We start from the raw sequence: 26052 nt of genomic DNA on the forward strand, positions 1-26052 counted from the left end.
ACACTTGTTTGGAGTCGTGATGAAATCAGGCTGCAACTGGCAGTGCTGCTAACACCGGGCCTTAAAAGTTTCCTTTATCCATCAGTTTTGGAGAGGGAGGAAAACACAAGCGAGGCTTCCTGTGAGCGTTGCAGCAGAGGGACTCTCTGATGAGGCCGACCTGGTTTGTGGGGCGGGGTGGACAAGAAAACAGCTGTCTTTCTCATTAGCTCTGCACCTCCTCCCCCGACTCTCTTTCACACACACACACACACAGTCACACACCTGATGCTTTTAGCACCTTGTGAACATGACACACAGCTGTTTCCACTCAAACAGTTCAGCGTGCAGTCGGCAAAGCTTCGTATTAATTACTTGTGTATAAATGTACTTGATATCACTTTTTGCTCCACTCAAGATTTACCACCAGTTCCAGTGGGTTTGCTTTAAGCCTAGTTTACTCAACACAATTATCACACTGATAACACACTTGAGTTTTGCAAGCCGCGGCTAAATGGTGCCCGATCGGCATGTGATCGAAACACGGGGAAGTGGAAATCCTCCAGTTCTCCAATCTCGTTCTCAAAAGTCTACGACCGCAGCCAATCAGAGACGAGGACAAGGCGGCTGAAACCCGATCAGGAAAACAACAGAGGTTTTATCAGAGCGGGAAGGAAAAAAAAAAGAGAATGTCAACATCCACAAACACGGCAAAGATCACAGACGGCTCTGCAGTCGACCCCGTCGCCATGACTACATGTGTTTTTCTGATGTACAATGTGCGATTCCTCTGGCTTTGGAAGTTGCGTAGGGGTGAATCTTGCAGCATGCAGCATGTATCTGGCTTTTATGGACATTTACATTGGTTTGGTTACAGATGACTGGTGCCAAATATGAATTTTTTCATATAATAAGCTCAAACTTTTGATTGTTCTATGTTCTATGCCGATAAGAATATGAAGTTGTATCTTTGGGCCACCTGGCAGAATAGAGACTAGTACAGTTGCCTTGCAAGCAAAAGACAGAGGTTATTGAGTTTGCATGTTCTCCAGCTACTCCCACAATCCAAAAACATGCAGAGGTTAAAGGTACAATCCAGAGTTATAGACATTCTAGGTGTATTTTTGGATAACAACGAGTTCTTGTTTTGTGTTGGTATCACAATCGCGTCAATCGGGCGTGTTTTGAAAGGGAACAGCACAGTCTGTACAGTACTGGCTTCATAAACTTCTTCGTCTTCTATAGAATCTGTGTGTACACTTTGGATTGTCTGTAGGACGCCTGTCCTCACTACCACAGAAGTTGTTCTTTTGAGTCTCACAATGGTTTTAAAAATAGCCAAATTTCTCAAAAATCACCCGATTGACGGGATACCAACACAAAATATGAACTATTATCCAAACATGGACCAAGAATATCTGTAAATCTTGATTTTCCCTTAAACTGGACACTCTAGTAAAGACAGTGAATGCATGAAAGAATTAAAGTTCTCATCCTTGCACGTCTCGTGAGCTGCATCACAAACACAAAACATACGTACTTCCTAAACTGTTCAGGCCTACGTTCAATCTTCACTAGATTAGCATGATGTGTAAAAAAAAAATGACTTGCTGAAACGTGTACTTCCATGTTTGTATTGTACATTGTGGTCAATATGTTGCACGGTATTCAGCGAATTCCAAGTTCTCCCCAGAAGTCAAGAGGCATTGACCTCAGATATCGCTCTAAATTTACACCCTGGACACTCTGGGATGACCACCTACGTTCCAGACCACCCAAAGTGACTGTCACACACAGTTTCAGTTCTTTTCTGCACCGATTCTACCAGCAAGCAAGCAAACCTGTTTGCTCCAGTGATTTCTCATCAGAACAACCAATAAAGTTATAAAACTCTATTCTTGCTTTTAATTACCTATTAAAAAAAAAAAAAAAGTGACTTCTCAGCTCACTGTGTGTCTTGTCTGGTGTCCCACAAGACTGCAATTAAACAGCTGCTTTTATGACCTTGCTTAGCAACCACTTCAAAAGACAAATGACTGAAAACACTCAAATTCTCTCTCTCTCTTTATTCCTTATCTCATCGTTTCCCGGCGGATCGGAGATAGCGCGATCGGTTTTGAGGGTACGGAGCCGCGCGGAGACGGGAAGGATCACTGGAAAGTATGCGAACTTGTGAACATGGGTGTAGTTCTCCCACAGCCACAAAAGCCTGTGAGAGGATGGTTAAGGGAGAGGGCTGACAAAAAAAAAAGGGGGAGGAAAATTAGGCCCGCCAGCATTCTTCTCATTTAAAGCTGTAACTACACCAAAAAAAACGGCAGCACTCACACAGTCTGGGCTGGGTCTGCTTGCTGCTTACAAGGAGAGGCACTCTTGTATTCATGGTGGTGCAGTGATAACCTTGGCATTTTTTTATTTTTCCCCCCCTTTTTTCTTTTTCTTTGCACACAGGGAAAAGCCCATGTCTTTCTTATAGACATGATGAGCTTTGTGCGTTTAAGGACTTTCCTTTTTCTGGTGGTGTCCGTGGCTCAGGTTTTGATTGTAACATGTCAAGACGCGACCAGTGGTAAGTGATCAGCTCTTTGTTTTTGTGTGCGTCTTGTCTCGTGTTGGCTGACCTTCAAACTTTTCAAACAATACTGCTTTTATCGGTGTCGGTGCAAACTGGGAAGATGTTGGACTTTGTTTTCTGCTCAGTAATTTGGAGTTTTTTTACACATGTGCTCCTCTCTGAGAAGAGTTAGATAAGTGAGATGAGCTTCTTTTCCTACATTGTTTGGTCTTGTTGTTGGATTGGGAATTGTTCAATATGGTGATGATTGAGAACATGAGAACGAGCACAGATTTACTGTGGATTATCCTGTGTGGTTGGGAGACTGTCCTGCATCTGTCATGGCAGTGATGGCACAAGTGATGTCACCATCAGGGCGATGGAAATGTGTACCCCAGCATCACCTCACCACTTTGGAACATTCATTATGAGTTAAACAAAAACCTAAAACCACCCACCCACCCCCCCCAACCCGTTTCCATCTCCCCTCCATTTCCACTACATCGTACATCTGCAGAAATCATTTCAGCGCTGGCCTCGCGCGCCGCTGAGGGAACACAGGCAAATTAACTCATGGCAAAAGTGAGGAGACATGAGAAGCAGAGATGCTGTTTCGTGTCTTCAGGTTGGAAACTCCTGGAAACAGCTGGAACACCTGAGTGTGCTCTTGTTTTACTTGAACTGTGCTTCCTCCGTAGTTTTTTTTCCCCCCAACTGGAGAATTTGATGCCCTGTGTCGTCATTACTGGGACTGTGTGTGTGTGTATGAAGTAATGGACCTCACTGAGCTCTGGAAAGTTCATTTGATGGGGCCCCTGATGCAGTTTGGCATTCAGCACAGACAGTATTGTTTATTACTTTAAGCTGTGTCATTCCCCCTGGATAGTTTTATTAAATCATTAATGTTCAATTAATTTGTACAGGGACCAGACATAGCGCCACCCTGTGGTGAGTGAAGTCCAAAACATGTCTTAATGCACACTTAAACTGTGCTGAATAAACATGATTTAACACCAATTATTGCCATTTAAGGAGCAGGGAAGCACATGACCATGAAACAAGATACCACGATCTACGTAATGTAAACTTTGTTCTGTTCTGACATGACCAGGATGGAAGGCCGTGAATCCATTTGTTTGAAGTATAGCAGGAGTAGAGGAACTCTCCCTCTCTCTCTCTCTTTCTCTGTGTCCATATTTGTTCACGTGAAACAGCGCAGGCTTCGTTCCAAGGAACGGCGGCGGTTTCGACCAATAATAAAAAAACGGTGGAAAGTTGGTGGGGTTTTTGTAGCTGAAGGGAAAATGTGGTTCACCATGCAGCCTTTCAAAGACAACGTACGTGTGTGTGTGAGTCTGTGTGAGTGTGTGTGGGTGCAGCTACGTTTGTATGGAATGGTTTTTGATGTGCAGGCGACTGTGCGGTTTGTTGTAGCAATTAGCGTAGCTGTGCTGCAAGAAGAGCTGTGCACATCTAAAACTACCCCCTAAAAGCCTATTCTATTAGAATCATTCAACTAGAAGTATTAGCCTCACACATTACTAGTTTTATATCGGAATTTGCAACCTCAAATATACGAGATATATTGTTAGCAGACCCATGCTTCTTACAATAGAAATCACAAAAAGGTTTTTGGACAGATTTTCAAAGCAGGGGCCCCGCCTTTGGTGCAACTTGAAAACCAAATATGCGGGGGCCTTAAGACCGAAAACATGTTTAAAGTAAATGCTGCAAAATCCAAACTCAATGCACTTTTACGGCGCCCCCCCCCCGATGAAAGCCATATGTCCGCACATGTGCAGCGAGTTTGCTTTTTTGCAGAAAAGACGAAGAAACGTTGGAAGAAGTGAGATCAAGGAGCAGACTTAGATGGAAATTGTGACCTCATACAACGGTGCAACCTGGAGTGTATTAGGAGTAGCAGAGGTGTTCAGATTACGCATTTTAGGGATATGAACATGGAAAAGAAACAGCAACAGAGAACTGACTCAAATAACAGGAAAAAAAAGGGCTGTGTGCTATAGAGAGAGAGATTTAAGCGTTTTTCCCCCCAGATGCTGACATAGCCATAAAACATCTTCAAAGATGCCACTTAGCGCCTTATATGAAAGAAACCAAACACTCTGTCTTTGTGAAACCAGTGGCTGACTTTTTTGTTTTACATTCTGTCCCGTGTTCCCCAGGTTTTTTTGCGATAGCCATCGCGGCCAAAAGCTGTTAATCAACTCGAAAGCGTTCTCCCACAACGGGGAGAGAAAAAGAAATCTCCTATTCCGAAATCCACTCCAAATCTACATGAGGTCACTCTGTCCGTCCGTCCTCCAAATTGCTTCCAGTTGTTGTTGCCACATCACTCACGCTGCATAAAGTGCTGTTTTCTAGCAAAGCCGAGATGTACAAACATGTGAATTCGACCAGGTCCACAGATGGCTTTGATTGGAAACACATGCTGCATTTTTGAGCTATGACTTGATTACACGCCTCTTTTCTCCCAGAGCTTAGAGGGGCTGCGCTGCAGGGATTGTACATCGTCTCAAAATGGAGGACGACTGTTTTATTGATTGTCAGATAGGCTATAGTGTGAGTGTGGCACAAAACTTGGAGCTGATAGGAGTTTGAAGCAGCTCGTGTTTGTGAGGACTGCTCTGCTCCATGGGAACTTCTTATAAACCAAATTATTGCAGTCAGCAAATGGAGGCGTGGGATGAGGGGATGACTTCCAGATGTTAAAATAGTTGCTTTGGCAGTGTTTGGAAAATGTTTTTTTCTCTAAAAAAAAAAAAAAGTGTTAGCATTACAGATAATTGGAACTGGCACTTGGATAATGTGACTAGATCACGTGGTGCTTTATCTTTACACTGAACACCTCCACAGGTTCAAGTTAAAGGAACTATTTGTTCAAAAGCCGTGCAATTATGGCTCCTCCTGTAAGGTTTTCCCACTGCCTGATTGGCACCTAGTCACCAGTGTCCCCTGTGATTCTGTCATCCTGTCCATGTGGGAGGATGACAGGGCGACGTAAACACAGAAAGGGCTGGGTTTTCAGCAGAGTGCTGTTATTGTCCCAATTCTGCTCTGAGTCAAACTGTGTCCACAAGTCTGTCCACCACTAGGTTCCATGTGACATGATATCATCAGATAGATAGGTTAACTGCAGTGGCATGACTGGCTGTGATTGAATGAATGCCTGAATGAATGAATGTCTATTTACTGCCTGGAGGAGCGACTCAGCCTACTGGGTTAGTGGAAGGTGGGATGTAAACAATGCAGCGTAGCATGGATGAAGCTACATCGCTAACTGTGTGTCTGAAATGGAAGATTTCTGTGAAACACTGATCTGGTTGACCACAAGTTGCATTTTTCTCAATCAGACTTCATTCCCGCTTCTCCATGAATTCTGAGGTGAAAGTCAGAATTATGAAATTAAAGTCAGAATTCCTGAGATGAAAGTCAGAATTCAGTGATTAAAGTCAGAATTCTGAGACTGAAAGTCAGAATTCTGAGACGAAATTCATAATTATGTGATTAAAGTCAGAATTCCTTAGACTAAAGTCAAATTTATGTGCTTAAAGTCAGAATTCCTGAGATTAAAGTCAGAATTCAGTGATGTAAGTCAGAATTCTTGAGATTACAGTGAGAATTCCTGAGATTACAGTGAGAATTCTGTGATAAAAGTCAGAGTTATGGAATTAAAGTCAGAGTTATGTGATTCAATTCAGAATTCTGCGATTAATTGAGAATTTGTTTTCCTCTGGCCCTTAAACTCTTCTGTACTTTTCAAAGATGGCTAACAAAAAAAACTATTTTTTCAGATTTGTATAGTCAGCATTCCGACCTGGCGATGTTGGGGGGGCAAGTGGTGCTATTTGTCGTTGTATTATGGGAAATGTAGGATCCACCAGTGTTTTCTTTAAGCTTGACTGACATAATCTGTACCCTCACCTTTGACCCCCCTCTCTGTTGAAGGCCTCCCTCTTCTCCACCAGCAGTATCAAATTGCTGAAATCAAACCATCTTCCATTAAGGTAATGATAGTTCGTAGTTATCTGATGCAGACGTACACTATATCACTCGACAATTTAAAAAAAAAAAGGAAAGTAATATTTTCCATCTTTGAATGCCAGGAAAAAAAATCCATGACTGTCATGTTACTGTTTCTGAGAAGTAAGCCGTCGCTCGGGCAGCGGAGTTTAGCCTCAGCAGTAAGTGTTTAAACAGCTGCCTGTGGTTGTTTCCAGGAGATCTGGATGACTTTTGCCCTCGGCAGCTCTCCGCAGGTTGGCAGGTCTGAGTGTAATATGGCACTCGCTTGGTTCATGTTCTGTCTCTGTGTGTCTCTCTCCCCTGGTGACAATTTTCAAAGAGTGTTATAATTCCTTTCAATCTTCCATTTTTTTTTTTTTACGAGGAGTAAAACGTCACCATCTGGGAATCTTTTTCTACCTGCGGTGAAGTGTTTTGGGTCAGGTAATAGTTTAGTAAATTAGATTAACCTTCTGCTGCTTCATTGTCAGTAATTACACGCGAGTGTCATAAGAAGAGATGTGTACACACGTCTTTAGCGTTCCCCTAATGAGCGTATTTGGTATTTAAGAGAGGTTTAACCCTTTAAGGTACGCACCAATAAAAAAGCAAACGCATTTTTGTATTATATTTATCATAACAATAACGTGAAATTAGACCCTACAGTATTTCAGATACAGGCCTCTACCAAACGGTTGAGACGTCTGTTCATAATAAACCTGGTTTGCATAATTCATAATGTACAACATTCAGAACAAGTCACATTTAGTGTTAGTGAGTTCAGCTTGATGCATTTTTCAATGAGATATCGTGACTTAAAGTGTGGTCGACCAAATGGTTGAGTAGCACCTTAAAGGGTTAAGGAGTTCTGGCTGTTGTGTTGTGTGACGCTGGAAAACGCTCATCTAGATTTATTGTCAAAATCCCAGAGACTGAGGCCACATCCATACCTACAAGGTTTTTATCTGAAAAACAGCACTTTTTTCTGATCTGTGTCCAGACAAGCGCGTTAGCTATGTGTCAATCAGCGTGTGTCGGTGTAAACAGGAAGCAGAATACTATTTTTACGTAACTGACAAAGAGATGAAACATGAAGTAATTCAGTATTTACTAATTGATTATTGTGTGTCCAATATTTGTACATTTAGCATTGTAAGGGGTCATATTACCTCATAAAAAGCCTCGGTTAACAAACGGGATAACACTGTCAGTCAGACGTTCAAACACTGCTCCTAGCGCTTACGTTCGAGCACCACATTATGGTGACTGTCGGCCATAATTGCAGGTTGCGGTCCAGCCCCAAATTCTACGTTTGCAGCTCGGTCGTATGCGTACAACATGTGCGGGTGAATGAGTGGGAGTTACACGGGTGTTGGTGGGTGACGAGGGTTAGCGATGTGGTCCGAGATTATGTTTAGGCCTTTAACAGCTTGTTGGACAGCTGATGGACTTAGATTGCCAGGAGGAAGTTTTGCTCTTGTACAAATAATTGGTGGTATTTGCATATCTGTTAATTGGGATAAAGTTTTAAAGCAGTGACAAAATTAGTCACGTAGCCCTGTACAAACACGGATGTTTACTAAGAGACTCGTGTTCAAAAGAGGGGGAAAATATTATGCTTCGTAGCGAACGATCCAGCGGTACAAACAGTTACTGGCATCTTTGGTGTGCAACACTGCCAGATCTCATCAGAGGCGCCGATGTTTCTTGAAATGTCATTTACAATCGCAATTGGACAATTGGATTAGATTTTAGAATCCAAAAACATTTTATTAAAGGACCAGTATGTAACATCTCTAGCCTCTCTCTACTCATTAACAGATGACATTCTTCCCTAGGGCCATTCTATGGTAAAGAAAACACCGAAATTATTAATATTTAGGTGAAAATCAATACATTTAGGGAACATATTTAAAAAATTGCATCATTTTCTGTTCATAAACCACCCTCCCCCCACAAATATTACACACTAGACCTTTAAAATCTGTTGCATCAGAATGCCATTGCTCATTGTGGTTTTTCATAAATGCATCCAGTGTAGGAAAGAAAGTCTATTCAGTACAAAGAAGGATGCACTACTGGAACACAGTGCTGCCCTTTATACCCGCTGACCAAAGTGTCCCCGAACAGACGCTTCTCACATTGAGTCAGAGACCGAGGAGATGTGGAAATGTCTGCTTGTAGCTCTGCCCGGTGATTAATAGCTACCATTCAACCCCGCGATGATTTCACCAAATGGGTGAAACTGCTACTGCGACGGAGCGGCGTCCAAGACGAGCTGCAGCAACTCGGATGATTTAGTTTTGAATTGAAGTCGATGGAAGCCTTTACTCAGCCGGGTCTTTAGCCTTACTGAAAACCGCTCCTCTTTTATGTGGTTTAATATGTCGCCCATATGCGTGACTTCAAATCCGAGTACTTTGAACTGTTGTGAATGTACACTAATGAAAGCAAAAAGCCACCATTTAATTCCGTAAAGAAACCTGGTTTTTCTGTGGTGTATGGACATTTATACACAGTTTGTGGCATTCTAATTAGTGTCTAAGTGTAATCTGGATTAAAACAGTAAAGATTTGAGTCATGAAAGGCAGGAAGAAGACAGGGATGTGAGAGAAAGGAGGAGGAGGAGAAGGACAGAGAGGAGTCGAGGCAGGAGGGTTAAACTGAGTGGTGACAGTGGGAAAAAGCAGAAAAATGAGGGAAGCCCACAGGGCAGTTTGTTACATGTCTGCGAGGGGGAAAGTACCTCTGAGTCTCTAAATGACAACAGATTGGTCCGAATCCAGCACAGGAAGTCATGTCGAGCAGGAATTTCCTCCGAAAGTTCGACAATGTTTTTAGCTGCGGTTGCTTTTCGTTCAAAAAAAAAAAAAGATCAGACGAAGAAGAAGAAGAAGAAGAGCGATCACAACATTTAAATAAAATATGACTTCCTGTTGCTTTGCCTTTTGCCTTCAACGAATAAAATACTGTGATAGACTAAAATAAAATAAGTATGTAAGCTGTTGCCAGAGTCACAGCATTGACAGCTCTTTGTGTACAAAATATAGAAACATGTTAACTTTGCCTTTTTCATTTTCGTAAGGATGGGAATTGGGTCATCTGTTGTTGATTTGATAGAATTGAAGCCCCAAATCTGCCTTTGGGAGGACATTTCTGAGGCTCACACACACACACACACACATACACAGGCAGCTGCTGATGACATGTTGAATAAAGTATGCAGCTGTTGCTGATAGAAGGGAGGAGCGACAAGCAAACAAACTGAAACTGACCTGCCAAGAAATCACCCCCTGCTGATGACACTGTGAGAATGCACAGTTCAAAAAGTGCCTTGAGTCAGTCAATACAGGAATTCTATACGTGTTGTCCTATGAGATATTTGCATTTTCATCCAGGAAAGTAACTGCTAAATTCTCTTCTCCTGCACCAAAGTCCATAGAAATAAAGCAGAATTTTTTTTAGCTCACATGGACATGGGAGTTGCTGGTCTACTGCTGCCATGTTTGCTCATTTTTTGTCTCTTGAGCAATTCCTAACAAAAGAGTTCAAACACTATAATCACAAAATAACACATTTGAACTTACTGAGGGAGGAATCAGTGCATCGACAACTCCTGTGTGTGCCTTGATGTAAAATCACAGAATTTCTCTATGGGCTTTGGTGTGGGACTGAGCCGTGGATAAATGTCAAATATCCTGATGAACATACGGTATTCTTGCAATATTAAGCAGGCATAGAATTTAGAAGGGTGATCTTTTTATTGCTAAAAGTGTCTAACATCTGCTTTTCATTGTGAACCCGCGCTGGCAGCCATCGCTGCAGTGACCGTGTGCTTCCAAGTCCCAGCTCTGGCTCTTGATACCTCAAAAAAACTGAACAATGTATTCGTGTAATTGCCACTATTTCTAGACTAAACAAGGTATATCTCTCTGCATGGGTTATGTAAATATCAATACACAGATGTTTGTTAGAGGGCGATATGAGTATACAATACATTAGCCAGGCTCCACTTCTCTGATAAAAGGACTTCTCTATGTGTGTGTGTGTGTGTTTTTGTATGCGTAATTAAATTATATTAAAAAGAAACTGAGTCTGCTTGTGAGGGAGTTTATATGCAACATTTATAGCACAAAAAACAGTGTTTTGTGATTCATTGACTCTTAATGATATAGAAATAGCAGTATGTGCGTATTTCTACTTAAATCAATAAATAAAATACATTTTAGTCTATCTGAATTGGATGAAATATTTTGGAGGATGTTGGAGGTTAAAGTCCAAAAAAAGAAATTATTCAAATATGGTGTCAATTTAGACTGTCAGTGTTGACCACACAGCTCCTGTAGACTCTGTAAACACAGTAATTTGCATGATTGTATGGTTTATTCCTCTGCTTTTAGTTGTATCTTAACTTGTTTAGAGCCTGGACTGGACTTTTAACTGATACTGATCTTGGTTTTTAATTGAGCAACAATATGAAATAGATTCATCCTTGCTGCTGTGTTTCCAAAAAACATAAACACAAACAAACAAGTCACAGCGCTCCCTAGTGGACACATTATGTAATGGAGATGCTCTTCACAGTGGATCTGTGCTGCAGTAAAGTGTATACCAGGTGTGTGTCTTTGATCATTTTCACATTTGACCTGGTCACCTCTGTTGCCAGCATTTGGCTGCAAGAAACAGGGGCTTTATTTAGCAATAAAGGGAAAGTGATAAATTCTGAGTGTCCCCTCGGGGGGATGTCACCACAGGAATGAAGGGGCCCCCCACAGTTTCTTAGCTATGGTCAGTTATCTAAGCAGGATTAAGCACAGCTGATACTGGCTACAGGTCAGATATACATCATCTGTTCTGTTTTGTCTCCAAAAAAAATCCCTTTTTGCTTTGTACCTGCCCGAAAGAGAAGCTGCTAAGTGTTTTCAGTTGTGTAAAAATAGATAAAAGTATCTAATAAAACCAGAACAGTTGATGGAGTTCACCAGGAATTTAGTCATGGTTTCCATTTAAAAAAAAGATGATACTGGATTGTGTTTTCTTTACTGATTCAATCACTGCGAACAAAAGCATAATACTGCGCTTTGTGCACACTGCTGTGAAAATCGCATTTTCTGTGAAAATCGCATCATGTTTTACTTTCAAACAAGCACGTCTTCCAGCAGCTTGAACTGAGAAGCAATTTTACGCATTGGAAAACTGTTGCAAGGGCTGCGATGGCATCGGGCCCTTAATCCACTTACTTACTCTCAAACCCCATTTCAGAAAGAGGTTAGGGAACATTGAGGAATGATTAAAACAACATCGAGTTAAGTTAAGGGGGGTGTATCTATGGTGTAAACATGTGATCTAGTCAGAACTCTTTGACCAAATGCAAATATAAATAGTGTCAATGTGCAGTCCAAGTAAAATGTAAATGTTTATGGGAACCATCCTCATGTGCAGAGGATGGTTCATGCATGCTGTCGTGTCGTGGCCAAACAGCTGCATCGTTTCTCCGAGCTTTTAGAATAACAAAATGGAGGCACAGACATAATGACTGTATTAAAGTGGAGGGGGGGGGGGGTTGAGAGGGAAGTACACACACAAATGTAGAGGAAAAGAGAAGAAAGGGAGGAGCGAGAAGTCCAAAGTAAGACTGAAGGATGGAAGAGCTTGGATGAAGATATGAGAAAACACAAGATGATGTGAAACAAAAAGAAAGAGAGAGAGATAGAGCCTCAGGCAGCCATCTGCTTTAAAGAGAGAGAGAGAGAGAGAGAGAGAGTGCTGCAGCGACTGAGGTCAGACAAAATGTGGAGGCAATAAATCCCCTTTGCCTTTGGGTTTTTTTCTCCTCACCAACACTGGACACCTCATAAAACAACTCTGAGTCCCCTCCCTACCTTAGGAATGACAATGGACTATCATGTGCATCCCATCATTTGGTCTTTCACTGGTCGGCATGTGGTGTTTTTTTTTGTTTTTTTTTAATGTGGATTGTTGGTTAAAACCTTAGTTTTGGGCTGAATACTTTTAGGGTACCGTGTGATGCATCTGTTTGTGTTTGTTTACCGTGCTTCCACCAAGTGTCTAGTGAAATAAATGAATAAATGCATCCTTAGGCTCTAGGAAAACATCAAACTTCAAACTTATAACTCTTTACGTAAAAATCACATGGCATAGCAGCATGTGGGATTTCATCATAAACATCATACAATCTATACTAAAGCTGCAACTCATGATTTTATCAAAATAGTTATTGTTGTTGTTTCAACTCTAATCTATACATGCTTTTTATATATAACCCTAACCCCTAACCCTAAACGCTTTATTAATAGTTTTTAAATTTAAATTACATTTTTACTAACTGCAGAAGATGTAGTATTTAAACGGCAATGCCATTCTACTCTGTCTCCTCTAACTTTTATATCGTACCCTACTTCAGTTCTATGTTTTGATCGCGCAGCGAGAACACACCGTGCGTTCCTCTCTCAGTTTGCCTGTGAACAGAATCACAGTTTATCTTTCACATCTGGCTGTGTGCTCAGTTGATGTAAAACACCGGGGAGCGCCGAGCCCTTGTATACATTAACGCTCTGCTCGGGGTAAACTGGAATGATTAATGTGAGCCATTTCGTCTTTTGTACATTAAGCGCCTGAATGTAATATTTGTTTGTTCGCATATCTTGAGAGAATATGAAAAAAACAGTGGTTAAGGTATTTGTATTTGTACTATTTCATTGTTCACCAGCAGCAGAGAAATTTCCACAACACCATGTATATGTTTTGCAGTGGATGTCTTTGGACAGTTTAAAGTATGTGCACAAGAGTTAACTTCTGCTAAAATATCCGGGTTCACGTTCACGCAGTAACAGAGATGACATCTACTGCACGAGCGGTAACATTTCTTGCCTTTTCACAGACATATTTCTTCACCATATGTGATGCAGAAAAGCAGACGGGGGAAGAAAAAAAAAAAAGAAAGAAACCAAAATAATTTATGTGGTTTCTAGATTATCTGAAAAAAAGGCTCAGATTTGAGTCAAAAACAGAAACCAGATGAAAAAAATCCTCAAGAAGACACTGAAACATGGTTCAAGTGCTGAAACAGTGGGTGGACTCTGGATTCATGCCTGAACAGAAAAACTGCCCTGATCCTGACCTCAGTCAGAGCTTCAGGCAAAGGCCAACCTTTGACATTAATGTTGTGGTCACACTTTCAGTGCAACAGCTTGTGTTTTTTAACTCTCTAAATAGCAGAATAATATTAATGTTTAGAACATTTAACCATCTGTCCTGCAGCATCACTGTTACTCTCACACGTTGGTGTGAAGATGCAGAAGAACCCTTTTTAGTTACTGTTATTTGTGTGTTTCAATTAAAACATTTTTGCATATAAAAAAACTGAATTGAAAGGGTTCAACATTGAGGAAAGTGGGAAAAAACTGTATATTGATGAATTTAAATGTGAATAAGTGCAATGGAAACAGATTTACCAAATAACGCATGACGTTAGAACCCTCCAAAAAGTGTTCTCCTATGAGGACAAGCCGAAGAACCTTATAAGGTGGTTCTCCTTAGCACTTTTGTGTACCACATTCTGCTTATTTTATTGAACAAACCCCCAAATCTACTCCTCAAAAGTAGATATTTTAAGTTAAATGTTGGAAAATATCCTTGAAATTTGCAATAGATTTCAATAGAAAACGGGTTAATATTTGTGATGCATGAGCACATAGATCAGTAAGTGCGCAAAATAAAAAGAATAGTTTGGTTTTCATAAGACTAAGCCTTTAATATGGACTTGAGGCAAGAGCCTGGCTTTACAGAGGCCACCATCTTGCACCGCCATGTCTCTACAGTAGCCCGAAAAGGACAAATCATAGTGAAAACTGACTGTCCAAACAGACAAATTACACATTTTCTGGTGTGTTCCCTGTAGTCTCACCATAAATTAACTCACTGGACCTTTAATGGAAGTTTATCTTCAGGGTAAAGCGAGAAGGTATGCATAGCAGACAACTCCCTGCGGCCCTGAGGTAAGAGTCGCCACCAAGAGAGGGTTTGAACCTACTTAAATTTTACAACAAGACCCAATATTTGATTGGTATTTTTGCAGGTTTGTATAAAGCCACCAAGGAGATATATCAAATCCAAGGCAAAAGAAAGTAGAGGAGAGTAGGAGAGAGAGGTTGGAGGGTGGACAGTGGTGGTGGACCACAGTCCTCCCAGTGCCGAACATGTGATGGGAACAACTCATAACTGTGGTTGCCTCTTTTAAAGGAAGAGCCATTAGAGACGGGGTCTGTTGCTGCTGGAAAGGCCTCGATGTGCAATCAGCGAGACACTTATTCATTTCAACTTTCCTGGCCTGAGAGTTCTACATCGCCTGCCCCCCCCCCCCCCCCCCCCCCGAGATAAAACCGAGCTTTTGTTTGGCGGCAACGTGTTAAAACTGGAAGCGTGTTCTTTTTTAGATTTTGAGCCGCATCGACATTGGAAAAGCAAAATCCTCCACGCCTCAGGACATTGAACAGAAACTATATACCATAGCAAGACAGTAATGAGTTATTTAGTTGATATGTGATGTTAGTGGAGCAGTTGGTTTTAGGGACAGTATTATCAGTGTAGGTAAATGTCCTCTACAGGGGGAAGAAGACCGTTGTTTGACCAGGACACCGAGGGTCTTGAAGGGTAAAGTTGCAGCTGCTGCGGAGCCTCCTGCCTCTCAGCAGCTGTAACTCATCTGCATCTGGATGAGAAATCAGGGTGTGCTCCTCACGGCATTGGCCATCTCAACTGGGGCATCTTACTCAGAAGAAGAATTGGGGTTTCGAATGTGGTCGTGAGCTATCATTTCTGAAAAAGCACAATCAGTGTGGGGCTTGCACTCGTTCGCACATGTCTTTAATTCTTTTTTTCTCCCTTTTTTTTGCAAAAAGGAAATGAGCGATCCAGTTTAAACTGACTCATTGTTTCCATAAGGTCATTTACTAACCTCTCAACTTCTGGCTGCAATAGATTCTCCCCAAACACACTATGTTATGAGTGTTTCCATATAAGCCAAGGGAAATACATAAACTAACCCCCCCCCCCCCTTTTTTTTTTTTTTTTCATTTTTGCTAACATCTGCCAACTGCATCACATCAACGGCAGGTTTTGAGTTCTTCGTGACTTCAGGACAGGAGAGGAGGTTGGATTCTTTGTTATCTGGGCTGGCGTCTGACGGTTAGGTATAGACGAGACACATGAGTCATGTTGAGGAGCTGCAGACTCCATGTTTTAAAAACCAGGAGAGGAAACTAACTGTCTGCCCTCAACGCTGACTCGTGGAAAATCCAGATGGAGCAGTCATGAAGGGGGGGTGGGGGAATGCCTTTTCACTGTTGTAACCATTCAACTAAATGTGGCTCTTTGGTGTCTGTGGAAAAGTGTGGAGACTGCGATGAATTAGCTGAGAGGAGGGGAAAAAGTGAGCGTCCCCCTCCTCCATTACCCCCCACCCAAAGGCTTGTGGTGGCTTTTTTCAGGCCGCTTCCAAAAAAAACTACACTTCTCTTCCAGTAAATTTCACACAACACATCCCTGAAAACCGGTGTAAAGTAAAACTACTGTTCACTCCAGGTTGTTTCAAGGAAAGAAAAGTGGCAAAAGACGTGCTGACAAGAGTTTAAGTCCTGTCAGTCTTACAGATACTATGCTCCAAAAGTGTTCTTCTACAAGGGCTGAGGTTCTACCTGGAACCATTTGATTCAAGGGTTCTTGGTAACACTAATGGTTCCAGTAAGAACCATTTTCATCCAGAGAACTTTTTAAAACCCCTTTCCTGAATAAAGGGTTTTAAAAACCTTGGTAATAAAGGTTCCAGGTGGAACTTCCTATGAGGACAAGCCGAAGAACCGTATATGGTTCTTAGCATTTTTATTTCTAAGAGTGTATTTTTTTTCTAGAAAACACGAGTGAACTGTTGTCGAAAATCAATAGAAATTGACACATATGCGTTGTTTCTCGTTTTAAAATGGTCACAACTGTAGATTCAGACTTTTGATGTTTCTGGCCATTGAAAGGGCAAAGTTTGGTTTTAAAATCATCGATAAATACTTTTATCAGAGAGACTGAGAGAGTCGAAGTAAAGATACAGCACAGATAGAGATGAAGTACACATGACCTATGTGAAAGGATCTGATCTAAGTCAAAGTGTGAGTGAACGTTAATATAAAGTCAAATTAAAAGGCAGATAATATACTATCCTACTATAACAGACTACTCCATCACTAAGTATCTGTCGGTGTCTACACAATACACATTTATATGAAAACACCACACTTGCCAATCTCACTATATCACATTCAGCCATTGTTGTGAGATTAGATGTAATGAGCAGATTACACGGCGCAGCTGCACAAACCTCGAGCCTCGAGTTTCCCCTTAATTAAAGGACGACCATGTGATGTTTTTGTTCAGGCAACGTTGGATGTAAATTATCACTCCATCCTCTGTTTACAGTGACTCTGCCCGATCTTGCACCAACAGAGTCTCGTCGTGTTTATCACTGAGGCTCTTGAGTTCGTCAAGGCCTGTATGTGAACGTGTTGGTTTTGGGGACTTTGTTGCGTTTGAATGAAGAGTGTTAAGACTAAGACAAATTCAAGAGAGTGTTGATGTCATATTTATAGTCAGACACATGGTATTTTTTGCTCCTACCAATGGGGAGGTGCCAAAATTTGAACATCTGCTGGAGTTGCAATTGCAATTAAAATGGATATAAATAGTGTTTTTAGGAGCTGTTGGTGATTTTTATGACGTATGCTATGTGCCGGTGTATTTAATCAGACTTTTCCCACTTATACACAAGTGTATAAGCAGAAAATGAGAGTAGGGTGGGTCTTATAGTTTGAGTTTGGCATCAGAAAACAAGCCAAATCAAAGTGATGAGCTCCACTGTGGAGGTTATTTTTATTTTTTGGCTGTGTTCGTCTGTCTGTCTGTGAGCAGCATATCTAAAAAAAAGGGAAAAAAAGCAAAGAACAGATGTGGATGGAATTTTCTGGCGATGTAGGTTAAGACCAAAGGAGGAAAAAAGAAAAATGTCGGTGAATCTGGATAAGCATTCCGATTCAGGGTCAACACTCAAGCTACTACTTTCTGTCTCATGCTTGTCGAACTGAAATATACAATAAATCTGCATCGGGTCGACCGTGTTACAACATGTAGTCTTGTTGAAAAGCCAACCTGGAAGCATGAAGCCCGTGTTCTCTACAGAACACTCTATTATTCGATAGGTGCCAGGTTACACTCTGCAAGCCTCTCTTTTAGGAGCCAGACAACCTGACTTACCTGTAGTTTGAAGCTCAGAGCTGCCACCTGCTGGTTTTAATAGGAACAGGTGAGGGATTCAGGGGCCTCCTCACTGCAGACTTGACCGATGTCCAACATATCTACGCATTTGTTTGCATATTCTGGAAGAAGAAACACATATAAGCATGCATTTTAGTCACACATGTTGATAATATAGTGGCTTGAGTTCTGTTTCGTGCACATTTGTGATATAAAGTTCTTTTAAAACACATTCATGGAGACATTTTGGGGGAAAAAAAGCTGCCGTCTTTTGAAACATGTGTCCAGTTTTTGAGCTTGAACAGGAAGTGAAGTGATCTCATGCCGGAGAACGGCTGGAGACTTTCAACAAAGGGCTGCACTTTCTAGACTGGGATTCTCTGAGTCTCTGTGCAGGATGCTGCACTCTGGAACACACATGGCAAACACACACGCTTGTTGTTGTTTCAGCTGTGTGCCGTGTACGGCATTGTGTAAATAGAGACGGTCGAGTGCACCGGTTGATATGAATGACTTTGGCTTTAACATTCAAAAAAAAATCTATCTACATTTTTCCATCACCGCCAACACAGCATGTATGTGAAATATTTCCTCTGCTGAGGCAGCTGGGACATGTTGGGGCAGGTATCAGCTACAGAAAACATGACTAAAGGAAGGGTGATAATAGGAGAATAAAAACTCAATTATTTTGTGTGTGTGATGTATTTAACTGCACAAACCTGATAGTGTCTTCTCCGTGTTCCAGATGCGAGCAAGGACTGCAAGGCTGACGGCCAGTTGTACACAAACAGGGACATCTGGAAGCCGGAGCCATGCCGGATCTGTGTTTGTGACAACGGCGATGTCCTGTGCGACGAAATCCAGTGCGACGAGGTGACCAACTGCGAGAAGATAACCATCCCCGACGGCGAGTGCTGCCCCGTTTGCGAGGCTGCATCCACCGACGGCGGCACGACTTCTTTCGGTGGGTTAAAAGACAATCTGTCAGAAAGCTATTATCAGGCTGCTGCACTCCAAACACATAAAAAGTGATAGTTTAGTTTGTGTTGTTCACACCTGATGTCCTAGGAACCAGCGTGATGACATGGATCCTTGTCTGCCACACAGAAAAACAGATCTGAGCCAAAAGGTGTTCCCAAATAAAATGGATCATATGTTTGTCTCACCTTTAGACGACCTTTTACAACTGGAAGGATGAATGAGATTGCAAAGTGCTCACTCTCCCGCACCAAAGTCGCTGTAGAAAAAAAGGAGAGAGAGAGCAATCAGTGTTTTTTTTTTAGTTCACATTGGCACAGGAAGTTCAATTTGATCACAAAAAACAACTAACTGCGCAATACAAAGGCAAACATATTCTGAAGATATCATAGAGTTTAGTAGGTGAGCCCTTTTTAAGTGGCTAAAATGAGTTTTTGTTTGTCTTTAATCAATGAAGAAATAATGTGATATTGTATGCTTTTTTCTCTCAATATAGGTGGAAACAGGATCTATAAGGTAGGGTGCAGCCTTATGCATTGTCCTTTATTTTTTTATTTTTAATGATCATCACATGATTGCAGTTTTAAAGGCTTTTGTCATTTCTGGTTGTTCCTTCAGGGTCAGAAGGGTGAACCTGGCGATGTCCCACTTGTGAGTTTAAACATTTGACGCAGATTTTTTTTTCATGATCAAACAAAGGTTTAGTCTAAATGCAGGATCTGAGTGTGTTTTTTTCTTATAATTCCTCCACAGATCACTGGAATTATGGGCCGTCCCGGACCTATGGTGAGGATATTAACCATTGTTCCCTACTTTTAGGGTTGTTCAGCGATCCTAAATCGACACTAGATGGCAGAAGAGGACAATTACCTCCTGCTTAGCATCACCTTGAAAAGGGCATCCACATTTTGTGCATGGTGTTATATATATTTTGTCTGAGTCCGTGTGGTGTTTGAAACAACCTACACACACCTGAAGTACGGTACACTTTGTTGTGTCGTGACTGTTTTTTTTTTTTGCTGATTTACGACAGGGACCTCCCGGCTCTCCAGGAGATCGAGGATCACGTGGAAACAAAGGAAGGCCTGTACGTCACATCCACAACACTGCACAGACAGAAAAACACACAACATATAGTCTTAGGTTACCACATGGTGATCTGATCCTTCTGCCTGTTTTTTTGCTCAGTACATTTTGTCATACGTCAATATTCCTTTTAGGGCTTTCCGCAGCACATATGGTCATATACGACGTAATAGCATTTTAGAGGCCTGAGTTTATTGGCCATCATTTATAGTGCAATTATGAATCTGTGCCAAGAACTCAGTCTGTGCCGTTCATTTCTGTTTCTTAGCCTCCATATACAGCCTGACATGAAGATGTTTTTTTTAGAGCTGAATCAATTAATCAATTATTACTAACTTAATCTGCAACTATTTTGCTAATCGTCATTTCCAGGTTTGACAAACACCGATCAACGTTTTTTGACATTTTACGGACCAAGCTATTAATCGAGAAAATAATCGACAGATTAATCCATTACGGGAATAAACGTTAGTTGCAGCTCTCGCTCCAGACCTCCAGACTCTTTGACGTCATGAGAAACTTTTACTCCTCATTCTATCAAAGTCGCAACAGAGGTCAAAGTAAAAAATACTGTATGTATGAAAACAAGACAGTTCAAGGGTAAGAGACCAACAGTCTAAATGTAATGTAATGAGGAACGCTGATGTACAGCGCGCTGACCAAGCAAAAACGTCGCTGCTTGATGAATGAACGTGCCCTCTTGGTGGAGTTGCAATCCGGTTGAGGGCAGCAGGTTCTAGAGTGATTTATTAGCACATAACTGACGGTTCCCCCCCCCCACGCTGCACACACTTTCACAGCCGCAGAAATTAATCTGCATCATTTGTAATAAACTGGACCCACTGTACTCTGAAGCTGAGCAAAGTGACTTGGCGGCACTGATTGATTGAGCGAGTCTTTATTTCACTTCTTTATATAAAAAACGCTTAATCAGCACAATTACGTGGGAAAAAAGTGCAGCGAGGTGCTTTCCTAGCTGTAAAACAATGACTTGGTGGCAGAATGAGCTTAACAATTTATTTTAAATGAGTGACTCAGCAGTTTCCCTCTCCCGCTATCTATCTCTGTGCTTTCTAGGGCCTGCGCGGTGTTGCAGGTTACGATGGAGAGCCCGGTGTGCCGGGTCAGCCTGGTGAACCAGGACCTCCAGGACATCCAACACACCCTGGGGTGAGTAAAGCAGGAAGTGCTCTTCAAATACATGCACGTGCGGGAACGGAAGCAAACAAACAAAGCCTAAACTAAACTTCCCTGTAGCTAATGTGATGTCAGTGACAGCCTATGTGTATGATGGGATTAAAGGTGAATCATGTACCAACTGGGCTTTTTAGTACCGAGTATAATATGTGACAGCTTTTCATTAGTTAGATTTGTTTTGCACAGTTTTATTTTATAACCTTATGTTGCCGTTATAAAGCACTGGGACACCGGATTTGCTTTTAATTTATCCCCCCCTTCTGTCTCCCTAAATGATAAACAAACAAAGTGGTGTTTTTGTTTCTGCAGCAGGGTCTCGGAGCCCACATGGCATCAGGATTTGACGGCAAATCGGGACCACAAGGCATGCTGAGCGGCTCCAGGGTAAGACGACGTTGGCGAAAATGTGAAAAAAAAAGCTGCCAAAATGCGTCAGTGTCTCTGTTAATCCGACAAAAGCCCCATATGTCTCCGGAAATAAGCTTTGATTCCGCGTAAGAAAATTGACTTTTTCTGGCAGAGGAGAGCGGCAAGCTGGCAGTTCTGAGGACATCTCTATGCCGATGTGTTAAAATGTGTGTGTACTCGCTGCCAATACTCGCTGCATATGTTTTTAACCAATGCTCAAAAGAGTTGCTGAAACACCTTTCGAGCTCTGGGTTTAAATAATTTGTGTTTTCAGTCAAAACGAATGAACGTCTGAGGAAGACAACCATTTAGCAAACCACAATCTGTTGGCTTTTTCCATGAAAATGTGTTCTACCTTCAGTGAGCTGGGATGCTCTTATGTTCTTCCATAGATCTAGTGTTAGATTGAGGGAGTAGAATTTACTCGACTTTTCCCATGATGCATTTTAAAGCCTCTGTGTTTAAGCAGAGATGTTTTCTCTTGTTTTAAAGGTGCCATATGTGAGAATGTGGCCAAAAACAGTTACTACACTCAAATTCAAAATACCGAGGTGTTTTAGGTTTCGTTTTTTCCGCCATTGTAGCTCAGACGTAACTGGCAACCCGTGGTTGCTCGGCAGCTGAGACTCTACTGACTCCAATGATTGGTAGACGGCGGTGGCGCCACATGCCAAAAACATGATTTGCGGTCTGCAAAATATATTTTTAATGCGAATTGTCTGTACTGTTGTTGGTGGTGAGTTCAGTTTGTTATATGAATATTATTCCTGAGTCTCTGTGTGTGTAAAGTATCTTTCTCTGCATTCGTTTTCAATCATGTATTTATTGACGGTTCATTTAAACGACTTAATTCATTGTTGGTCGTTGTTCACTCTCTCTGTTTTAGGGTGAGGCAGGAACAAGAGGACCTCCTGGACCAAGCGGCACACCAGTAAGTTCGCACAGCGTCTTCACCATGTTTGACCATGACAACCATGCAATAAGTAATAATATTAGTTCATTTAATTCAAACATTTCCCTCCCTCCTGTTTAGGGTCATGGTGGACAACAAGGGCCTCCTGGAGATGTTGGAGATCCAGGACATATGGTATAATGCTATTCCTTTATAAATTCAATTATGTGTGTTCAAGTCTTATTGCACATTCTTGTACGACCACTGGATTGGGTTGAATATAGTTGTTTGTCGTTGTTTGTATTTTTAGGGTCCAAGTGGCCAGAGGGGACCTGAGGGTCCTCCAGGGAAAGCAGGTGAAGATGTAAGTATTGCACTGGGTTCTATCATGATATGTGCAATCTTGGAACCCAAGGACTATAGTTCCTGCCAACGAATTAGCTCCTGATAAACTACAGTGCAGTGATGGAGTTGGACTTGAGAGACAATGTATATGAGCAGATGTCGTCTAGTTTTTGGTGAACTGCCACTGTTTCTGTTCTACACTACCGTTCAAAAGTTTGGGGTCACTTAGAAATGTCCTTGTTTTTGAAGGAAAAGCCCTTTTTTTTCAATGAACATAAAATTAAATGAATCAGAAATACACTCTATACATTGTTAATGTGGTAAACAACTATTCTAGCTGCAAACGTCTGGAATATGTACATAGGTGTACAGAGACCCATTTCCAGCAACCATCTCTCCAGTGTTCTAATGGTACATTGTGTTTGCTAATCACGTTAGAAGGCTATTGGATGATTAGAAATTATATTTTCCATTCATTTTGCAACTCATTTGATGAATAAAAGTGTGAGTTTTAATTTAAAACACAGAACAATTGTATAGGTGACCCCAAACTTTTGAATGGTAGTGTACCTGTTGGCAACCACAGTTGTAAGAAACATTTCAAATGACTAATTAGTTCTTTGTCCCATTGTTTGAAGAGGATCCTGAAGCTAATTAACAATCACAGTACACAATACAGACACCCGAGCTGTCATGGTTTACTGCTTGTGTAATTGCATACCCTCACTGACCTGCATGCTAACACTTTCTTTTCCACACCAGAGTGACAGAAGATTGAGTCTCCCTTGAATACAAACATGTTATTGGACATTTTTCTCTCCTCCCTTGTCTTTCACGTGTTAGTAAGAGATAATAAAAGACTTCATGCGTCATGACAACCGTGTAATGAAAGGATTTGGTTCCTGCAAAGAAGCCAATGATGGTTCATGTTTCTAGACATCTTGATGAGTTTAAAAAAACATTACCTTAACTTTTACAACAAAATAAATGTCCTAATGTCCTCAAACAGGGAGAGTCAGGCACATCAGGAAATTCTGGAGAGGTTGGATTCCCTGGATCAGCAGTAAGTGTCTCTACACTCACAACTAAACCAAGTACCTGTTAAATCCTCAGGAGATCGAACTGATGATGCTGTTCCATGTCACGTTGTGTAGGGTCCTCGAGGATTCCCTGGTACTCCCGGGCCTCCTGGACTGAAGGGTCACAGAGTAAGTATTGACTATCAATAAACACAGATGTCATAACAAATACATTCTTCCTTCCTTTTGGTTTACATGATGATGATGAGAAAATGTGTCAGAGTCACTTTCAGTTCAGTATTTTTTTTTTCTTGTCAGGGCCACGGTGGACCACAAGGTCAAAAAGGTGAATTTGGAGCTGTTGGATCTAAGGTACTTTCATTTCCAGTCTGTGTGCTCAGTGGTTGTCTGCTTGTTCGTTAAATAATACTAATGATGTCTGAATGAATTGCTTAATTGCAGTTTGAAAGGGCTTGTCAAGTATCTTACATGTCATGTTACATGTTCACTAAAACACATCCCTTTTTTGTGGTTTTCCAGGGTGCCACTGGCCCCCCTGGTCCAATGGGAGGACCTGGACCCATGGTAAATAATATTCTAAAAGTTCAACTGCTTTATTTATGTTGAGTTGACTTTAACTTTAAATACAAGTATTTCATGAAAGATGGCTCTAATCTTGAGTTGTACGTGTCTAACAGGGTCCCGCTGGGATGCCAGGGGAGAGAGGACGTCCAGGACCCGGCGGAATAGCAGTAAGGATGATAACACTATGTAACTGTAGCCGGTTTTCTCCTTAATGTCTTTAAAAATCCAACATTTGAAAACAACAGGTTTATTTTAAGGGCTGCTATTTGACTGCCTATTTTATGAACTGTTTATGAATTGTGTCTTTCTTTACTTTTAGGGAAAACGTGGGTCACCTGGTAATCTTGGAAAACCTGGTCCAATGGTAAGGGAGCGTTTATACTTTAATAAGCATCGACCAGTATCTTCCTATTTTCAAATTTTGCTAATTTGCTAACCATGGCTAACAAATCTTTCTGTTGACCTATCATGGCCATTTTATTATGTAATATAACATATTTCCTACACATATCACCTTTAAATGTCAATATTTACATTTACCTGATAAGACCAGTGATGTCACTTCCACATAAGGTATAAATGCATGTAAGTCATCGTTGCTGTTTGTTTTAACAGGGTCCTCTGGGTCTCAGTGGCCCATCTGGATATCCAGGAACCCCAGGAATGAAGGCAAGTATAGATAAATCACTCTTCCTTCACTCTTATGTGATACCTAATTCAAAACCAGATGTGTCAAAGTCATATTTCCTGTTTGTTAATTGTACTGTGATTGCTTCCTAAAGGGACAAGCTGGTCCCACTGGAGTCAGGGGTCCCGAGGGCCCACAGGGACAGAGAGGAGAGACCGGTCATCAGGGTAGAGCGGGACCACTTGGCTTGCAGGTCAGTTTCTTACTTTACTTCTACTTCCACATTACATACAAAGCATCATAAGGATGTTTTGTATGGATTGCTTTTATGATCTAACCAGATAACATTTGTGCTTAAAGGGACCCTTGGGCACAGATGGTGGGCCTGGTGCCAAGGGACCAGTGGTATGTACACAGTTTTGTATATAAAGTAGAACTGCAACATATTAGTAATTATGACAATCTCTAATACAGTAAAGCTATGATGTGAGGTCACATGTAACATGACTGACTTTTCACAGGGTAATCTTGGTCCACAAGGTCAAGGCGGCCATATTGGACCCCCTGGCCCGCCAGGACCTCAGGGAAGCACTGGTCAGCCTGGTATTAAAGGACAACTGGTAATATGGCTTTTAGAATAACTTTTTATCAATCTTTTGTAAAATATACTACATACAAAATATCTTTGAACGTTTGTGTTCCAGGGAGATGTTGGTGTACCAGGATTTAAAGGAGAATCTGGACCCAAAGGAGAATCTGTAAGCTCCATATGAATCTGCAGAATTTCTTTGCATTTAAGTAAAAATTCAAATTATTTATTGATTGGACCTTTTAAAACAAGGGAATAAAATACAAGGAAGGGGACTTTCTTGGTTTCAACTGTGTTTTGACTTACATGTCAACTTTCTAGGGTCCATCAGGGTCCCAGGGTGTGATTGGACCTCAGGGCGAGGAAGGAAAGCGAGGGACACGTGGAGACTCTGGCTCTATCGGCCCTGGTGGTCCTGTTGGTGAGAGAGTGAGTCATCATTCTGCGTCTCAT

The 26052-nt window shown here is 41.4% G+C and overlaps 1 protein-coding gene across 1 annotated transcript in view; it reads left to right on the plus strand.

The window, feature by feature from the left end:
- Positions 1-2357: 2357 nt before the first annotated feature.
- Positions 2358-26052, plus strand: part of col5a2a (collagen, type V, alpha 2a) — a 34357-nt gene continuing 10662 nt past the window's right edge. Inside the window, exons 1-23 of the mRNA XM_083903164.1 lie at positions 2358-2548; positions 18618-18836; positions 19347-19366; positions 19469-19501; positions 19604-19636; positions 19884-19937; positions 21014-21106; positions 21443-21517; positions 22428-22472; positions 22575-22628; positions 22744-22797; positions 23788-23841; positions 23933-23986; positions 24116-24169; positions 24338-24382; positions 24496-24549; positions 24702-24746; positions 24998-25051; positions 25165-25263; positions 25371-25415; positions 25532-25630; positions 25715-25768; positions 25921-26028. Of these exons, the coding sequence (XP_083759290.1) occupies positions 2458-2548; positions 18618-18836; positions 19347-19366; positions 19469-19501; positions 19604-19636; positions 19884-19937; positions 21014-21106; positions 21443-21517; positions 22428-22472; positions 22575-22628; positions 22744-22797; positions 23788-23841; positions 23933-23986; positions 24116-24169; positions 24338-24382; positions 24496-24549; positions 24702-24746; positions 24998-25051; positions 25165-25263; positions 25371-25415; positions 25532-25630; positions 25715-25768; positions 25921-26028 (1536 nt within the window). The 5' untranslated portion in view covers positions 2358-2457. The remainder of the gene's footprint in view (positions 2549-18617; positions 18837-19346; positions 19367-19468; positions 19502-19603; positions 19637-19883; positions 19938-21013; positions 21107-21442; positions 21518-22427; positions 22473-22574; positions 22629-22743; positions 22798-23787; positions 23842-23932; positions 23987-24115; positions 24170-24337; positions 24383-24495; positions 24550-24701; positions 24747-24997; positions 25052-25164; positions 25264-25370; positions 25416-25531; positions 25631-25714; positions 25769-25920; positions 26029-26052) is intronic.

Source organism: Microchirus variegatus (assembly GCF_963457635.1).
Source record: "Microchirus variegatus genome assembly, chromosome: 16".
Taxonomy (NCBI): domain Eukaryota; kingdom Metazoa; phylum Chordata; class Actinopteri; order Pleuronectiformes; family Soleidae; genus Microchirus; species Microchirus variegatus.